The sequence below is a fragment of the Pyrus communis genome, chromosome 7 (genome assembly GCF_963583255.1).
Source record: "Pyrus communis chromosome 7, drPyrComm1.1, whole genome shotgun sequence".
Classification (NCBI taxonomy): domain Eukaryota; kingdom Viridiplantae; phylum Streptophyta; class Magnoliopsida; order Rosales; family Rosaceae; genus Pyrus; species Pyrus communis.
Window position 1 is genome coordinate 5,906,852 of NC_084809.1, and position 7,455 is coordinate 5,914,306.

General features: G+C 36.4%; 1 protein-coding gene across 1 annotated transcript; it reads right to left on the reverse strand.

Annotated features, from left to right (window-relative positions):
* Positions 1-4,488: 4,488 nt before the first annotated feature.
* On the reverse strand, positions 4,489-7,455 carry LOC137738863 (transcription factor MYB101). Its single transcript, XM_068478336.1, has 3 exons — positions 7,117-7,455; positions 5,516-6,461; positions 4,489-5,051 (listed from the first exon to the last, which is right to left on the reverse strand). The coding sequence occupies exons 1-3, from the start codon at positions 7,453-7,455 to the stop codon at positions 4,825-4,827; spliced, it is 1,512 nt and encodes a 503-aa protein (XP_068334437.1). The 3' UTR covers positions 4,489-4,824.

Below are 7,455 nucleotides of genomic sequence, written 5' to 3' on the forward strand. Positions count from 1 at the left end.
CAGACAAAACAACAGTCTTAAAATCATTATCTATTATCTTTTTACCATCTGACACTAACTGATTTCTTATCTTTTTCAATATGAGTAAAAACTTATCCACAAAATCAGCCCCTTTCTGTGCAGTATGAAATTATGTCTTCAATTGATTCACGCGCACCATCGAAACAAATGCAAACCTTTCTTGAAGACACTTCTATGTTTCTTGTGATGTCTTACAGACAATGACATGATCCATGGCCTCATCAGAAAGTGTTGCAATCAGTAAGCTTAATAGAGCTAAATCATTCTTGACCCATTCTTTGTAGGCTGTAGTAAGTTCCTTAGTGACACCACATTCAGGAGTGATGCAAAACTTTGGTGGACATTAAGATTCTCCATTAAAGAACTCAAACAAATCATAACCTCTGACAGTCGATTGGAATTGATAACTCCACTTGACAAAATTGTCATCTTGAAGCTTCACAGTTATCATTCCTAGCAAACTTTCAATCTTGACATTATTAGACCCCATATCGAATCAAAGACTGCAACTAATCAATTTTCACAATAAACAATCTTCAAAAAAGCAAACTTTACAGTAAACAGGCTTCACAACAACAATCTTTAGAATAACCAATCTTCACAGTAAATAATCTTTAAGAAAACTGTTAATTCACTTCTCAATTGAAATTCAGAATTTTATTATTCAAGAAAATTCTCATTTCTTTTGGCATTGGCCTCTAAACAACTTACTTCTGATAATTCTTTCTTCATGAAAATCTTATTACTCTCGGCATTAGCCTTAATCAATACAAACTTCATCAAACTTCAACACAATTCTAAGAAAGACTGACATTGATCTCAAAATCTTTCAGCAACTGAGCAATAATGGCTTTGGCCTCAAACAATCACACAAAAAAATTTAGAAAACTTGTCACTGTGGCAATTTATCAAACACTTGCAATGCATAAAATTCCAAGAACATAACCTGAGAAAGTGACAATCTTGAATTGAAACCCAGATGAAGAAACCCGGATATGAGCTCCCAAAAGAAATCTCCAGTCTTTAATGTTCAACGGAAGAAAATGGCACCAAGGATTGTTTGGGTGATTGATACCATGATAACCAAACCAGAAAACTAAAATGAGTTACTAAAGCTAAAGAAATGTAAAGAGAGAAGGATGTTCACTCAATGAAGGATATAGAACCTCAATCCTTGATTATTTTCTCAGTAGTTACAAATAAGATACAATCATCTTTTTATAGCTCAAATCAGTTGTAAGCCACAAGCTACAGTGTTAACTAACTTTTAACAACCTCTAACAACTCTAACAAACTTTGCTGACATGGCATGGTTGATGTGTCTATGGTATTGCTCATGTGTCACTCCAACACCTCACTCATTTCCTTCTCACACATCTCTTTTAATTTCTGGCCATCGAATTGAATGAATTATTGAAGATCAATGTCCAAAAATTAACAAGAGTGTATGGGAGTTGGGCAGGTGAACATTTTCCTATATATATTTGGATCCCACAGGTATTGGAGATAATTAATCAACAAACATATCCAAATAGCATCACTCAATTTGTTCAGGTATTTTTAACATTACTAAACTGACCAAAGCAGACTTATAATATATATTTCATCATATATTTTGTTGAAGATATACAGTGACTGCCACATCATTTAACACGTCATCATAAGTGCCATATCAGCTATTGGAGTTGGTTAGTTTGTTAAAAGTTAGTTACACAGGTGGCTTAGCTGATAAGCTACATTTGCAGATTATATAAGCATGCATCGACTCATTTGTGTAATGATCTTTTCATCTCTCTAGAAATAACAAAGCTTTCACTCATCCTTTCCCCTCTCTCTCTCTATCTCTCTCTCTCTCTCTCTCTGCATTTCTTTGATATTTCTCTGCATATATTCATCTGCGAATCCTTAGACGAATGTTATCATATTTATTGTCTAAAAAAGAAATAATAATAATATTTTAATTGTTCTTTAAAATGATATAAACCACCTTCCATTAATTAACGCCAAATTAATCAAAAGGGAGGAGGATTCAAAGGTGTCTACTAATTATAAGTTAAAAAGCATCGGGAAAAGGCAGAATATATATGAGGAAAAAACGTTAAAGAATTAGCTATCTAGATAAGAAATATATATATATATATATATATATGTGTGTGTGTGTGTGTGTGTGTGTGTGTGTGTGTGTGTGTGTGTGAATGTTTGATAGGAGAAGTTGCTATAAAATTATGAACAGGCACACAAGGTTTGTAAGGGAAGGATTCAATGGCTAGAAACGGGGTGATGTGGAAACTGCTTTACGTTGTGCATGAGTTACACGGACAAATATCAATGCCACCAATCCTTTGCTCATGCAATCTCTATGTCCCCAAAAAACCCCAGGCATCACAACGTGCCAATGTAGTGAACATTCATGCCTTACACCCATTCCCTTAGGCCACTATTATGCTCCCACAATCCCGGCAAGCTAGCTACCGGTCCTCACTATCTTACATAGGATGTTGCAAGAAATTGTATGAGTTGGTTAACTTATTGGATTAACATAAACTACTACATTATAGTCTAGAGGCCTTCCACAGTAGGGGAATAATCAATCATAGTATAGGAAAAAAAATTGGCCTTTCAATGAATACATAGAACTCTGCTCTATCAAACTCACATTAGTGTAGCAATAATGTTATAATAGGAATTAAACTCAAGGTATTTGATTTTTGTTTAGAGAAGTGATTTTCACACACCCTTTTGGGCTTCTCACACCTTTCTTTTATTTCTAACCATTGAATTGAATAAATCAAATAGAATCAAGCGTCATGATTAACCATGGTTGTGTGAGAAGCTGAAAATGTTGTATGTGTATCATTTTCCTTATGTTTATAGGAACCAACCTAAATCTGAACCACTACAAATGACGTACTTCCAGAGTGGTATATGTGAGTTTGATTCCCATTTACAAGAGAATTAAGTCGTTTGAGTTTAATTGTTTTAACATTATTTCTGTAGCGGGGTGTGAGTTTGAGTACCTTGTAGTAAAGGAATCAAAACTAGCAAGACACATTACACTCAAGAATTGGAACACAATTTTTCCGGTCTATTGTGTGAACTTGATGTTAATTTATAAAAATTAAACTCATGTGTTAGAAATACTATGAGGAGGAGAAATTGTTTGAATCCTAAACACAATGCGTTCAAGAAGAAGACCTTATCCATCATGACAACTCGTCACTGGAAAAATACCTCATATATTTAATATATATAGATACATGACATAATATATTTAAGTCAACTATGAAACGCACACCACTTGGTACTTGAAACACTGATAAGTACGTATATTTTGTTCTTTCATCGAACTCAACAATTGATCTGGTAATACATTTGAACCAAAAACTGAAAATGGTCAAGCAAAACTAGTAACGGATACAAGAGAGTCAGAGACACATATATTGTTTCCCCATTGACCAATTTCTCTTCCCCTTACTCACTCACTGGTCCGACTGTGGTCAAATGGCCAATTAGTAAAACAAGTTGAAGTTTAATATTGGCTTTTCTTTTCTTGAACCTTGTTCAAGTTTTTCTTTTCTTTTCTTTTTTTTTTTCGCTCAATTTTTATTTTCTTTTTGATGTTTATTTTGTGCTAATGATCATTATCAATTTATGAAGTGGAAAAGCAATTGGGATAGAACGTGAAAAATGTTTGCGTGCATATATGGTCACTCCAATTCAAAAGCAGCAACTCCTATGTTTGCTCTCACATTTTCAATACTTTTTTATTACAACATCAGTGAGGGAAGTAGGCGATGAATAGGGAAAAGAGGGTATGCGTGAGCCTTCTTTTTTCGTTTTTTTTTTCTTTTTGCTAAAATACGCCTATCCTGTCCAACTTGAGATCAAAGGATGACTTGGCTCCCAATGGCTACAAAGCACACCTCCATGTTTATTATTTAGCAAATTTTCTGTGATGTTCGTGATAAAGTTGTCTACTTGTCACTTGGATTTTGGATTTACTACATCACAAGCCTTCAATTTTGGCATTGCGTGTGTACGAAAACTAGGATAAAAGTTAGATTTAAGTGTAGATAAGAAAACGCCCCAAATAGATGAAAAAGCGTCAGAAAAATGTGAGGGCCGGAGAAACTTAAAACTCAAAAGCTTCTTTTTAGCGTACAAGTTGGGTTGGTTGAGTTCCTATTTTGATGTATACAACTTCTCCACTGGGTTCGTTTAATCCAAACAGCTAGCATTTTCTCATATTATGGAAATTAAGAAATTAATTGAAACAACACCCGATAATTATGAAAGAAAAACATAAAATAAAATGAAAGTAACAAGAATCCATAAAATGGTTCTAACTCATGAAGAGCTGGTGCCATTAAAGCTGAAACTAAAACTCCAATTAAGTTAAACACTGATGATATATACAACACACGCATAACATAATAAGCAACATTTTTTTTTTGTTTTTGAGTTTAATTACTAGACTTCAACATAAACGCTGAACTAAAATGGAAGAGAAGGTTCATTAACCCTAAGACAATTTTTGTCTTCCTTACTGCTAGAATAACTAGCCCTAATTATGAAAACTCTAGCTAACTAAAAAGATAAATCCCCGCGAGACGGATTCACTAGCTAGTAAAACTCTCTAGCATATTAACCATATGCACACTAAGCTCTAGTCCTCATCAGTTTCATATGGACATTCTCACTATCTCTAGTCTGTTGAAGCAGATGTTCTCAACGTGGAGCTTTCAATTCTGGCATATGTTGGGCATGTCATTCCAGGATAAAGATCCTAGGGAGCGCTTAACTTCAGATGCTGCCGCAGTGTTGGTCTTGACCGATGGCGTCAACGGTGCATTTTGCTATCTCTAGACTCACATTGTCACTAGTACTCACGCCTGACCTCGATGCCCGGTTAGACGTGCATCCCTGCGCGTACCATGACTCAGACACTGCAGGCATTGTGGAGGGAAAGTTTAGCAGGCTCAACAAGTCATCATCCATCTCCTCTAATGGATCCTCATTTTGTATCATGCATGTGCAACAAAACCACAAGTTTAGATAGTATATTATATATTGGTATCAAATGATACAAAAAATATTGACTTGCTATGTACGTTCGTCAAATTTGTTTTCTAAATTTTGTTCTCCAAACGGTTAGTATTTCAGTTAAAATTTGAACCCACTAGATTATCTAACAACATAAAATGCTTATATTGTCATATCGTATATTGATTTAAAGTATTGATTGAGTCTGTTTATAAATGGATTGTACAAATTCAATGTTTGCAACATAAGCATTACATTAGTCTAACAAGATAACATTACCATAACGTGCATACTATTCTATTCAATTTGGTGAACAAATTCGATAAAACTGTTAATTAAATTACCATAACATGCATACTATTCTATTCAATTTGGTGAACAATTTTGATAACACTGTTAAATTATTAATTACACTAAAACACAAAAAACATGCAAAAGTTTAAGTATTTACCAATTGATGACAGAGAGGAGCTGCCACCCCTCTGATTTTCAGCACTATTCTCGCCGCTATTCTTCAAAGTTGATTCGACCTGCACGGTGTCTTCGGCTTCCTCCTCAGCAGACTCTTCCTCCTCCTCCTCTTCCACCATAAGACCTTTCTCTTGACCGGACCACCCTGACGAACAGCTGTCGCCACTCTTTGCTTTCTTATTCGATATATTCTGAGCCTCCACCAAAACATCATCCAAGAGGCCACTATTCCCTTGGGACGGCACTGGCGCAATTTCATAGTGATCTTCATTAGCGGTATAGCCTGAGCCCCCCATCTGACCCTCACTGCCGCCATTAATACTCAGCGGTGTTTGGTTTGAAGGGAGCTCTGGATTGGACCCTTGAACCAAAGGGGTTGGGTCATAAGTAGTAGGCCCCATGATCATGGAGCTCAGACTAAAATTATTGTAACCACCAAACCCTCCATGAGAATTGTACTGACCTATTAGGGTTTGGTTTGGAATGTTGCTCTGGTTGAAGAGAGCTGAAGACCCGAATGGAGAAACGGGGGACAAAGGCATAGCAAAGCCACCATTTCCATGGAATTGAGTCATGGGATTGGAGTAAAGAGAAGAAGAATTGTGGTGATGGTTTTGAAGAAAGTAATTGTTATTAGGGTTTTGGCGGTCTGAGGTGGAGGAGAAAGTACTTGTGATGTGGTCGTAAAGAGAAAGCTGCGAGGGACTGAAACTGTTAGGTTTCCGAGGGTGAGAGGAAGAGAAGAGTGATGAGAATGAACAAGCAGGAGACGAAGAAGAATGTCTAAGTTGGTGTTGGTGGTGGAAGGCTGCAGCCGCTGCTTCTTGTTGAAGGTCATGAGGGTAAACTGGTAAACCGGCTTTCTGGCGACGCTTCATTCTAGTATTCCAGTAATTCTTTATTTCATTGTCAGTCCTGCCGGGTAACTGATGATCGATAATATGCCAAAAAAAAAAAAAGTAACAGACGAACATGAGTTTCTGAGAAAGAGAAAGTCAAACAAATTGAAAATTAAAAAAAGAAGATTATCAAATAGGTAGGTCCAAAAGAAAATTAAGGGAAATGGGGAATCTGGTCAAAAAAATGAGATCAGCACCATATATATAATAAGAACACATTAAATTTTGGCATAAACAAGAACAATGGATTCATTATTAATTAAAAAAAAAAAAGGATTTGAGCTAGCAAAACTCAGAAACTAAGATTTGTACAACAACAAAATATCGTTACAAAAAGGAGTTGCAAACTCTGAGTCTCTGACTTACTCAAAAATTTAGAATTTTATAACTTGATATCAAATAGAATAAGGAAGCGAATCCTCCACTAAGTTTCTGTATATTTTAGACAGATAGTCGAAGAAGACCAAAAAAGAGGAAATGAAAGCAACTCGGGGCACAATCAGGATCAAAAATGAAAAAAAAAAATCACACAAAAAGGTATAGTCCAAGGGACAAGAAAAAAGAAAGAGAAAAATTTATTCCATAGAGAGCAAATAAAATATAAAAAACAAAAACAAAAACAAAAACAAAAACAAAAAAAACCAAGAAAACCAAAAACAAATGAATGAACAACAAGATTAACCTGGGAAGCCATGCGAGCCCATTTGTTGCCGAACTTAGCGTGAAGCTCGATGATGAGTCTCTCCTCCTCTGGCGAGAGCGAACCTTTCTTGAGATTAGGCCTCAGATGGTTTGCCCATCTGAGCCTGCAGCTCTTACCGCATCTAGCCAGCCCTGAATTCTTCTGCACCGCGTTCCAGTTTCCCTCTCCGTGCTTCTTCACGTACTCTACCAAAATCGCGTCCTCTGCTCCCGTCCAGGGCCCCTTCTTGAGGCCCCGCTGGTGATGGTGGTGGTGGTGGTGGGAGCCGCCTCCCGTCTTATGAACTCCGTCCATAACTCCGCTGTTGTTGATTATCAT

Coding starts and splice junctions, on each gene's coding strand:
- LOC137738863 (XM_068478336.1), bottom strand. CDS start 7,455: ATGATAATCAACAACAGCGGAGTTATGGACGGAGTTCATAAGACGGGA. Junction 6,462..7,116: donor GGGCTCGCATGGCTTCCCAG/GTTAATCTTGTT, acceptor ATCGATCATCAG/TTACCCGGCAGGACTGACAA. Junction 5,052..5,515: donor CTCCTCTCTGTCATCAATTG/GTAAATACTTAA, acceptor TTTGTTGCACAT/GCATGATACAAAATGAGGAT.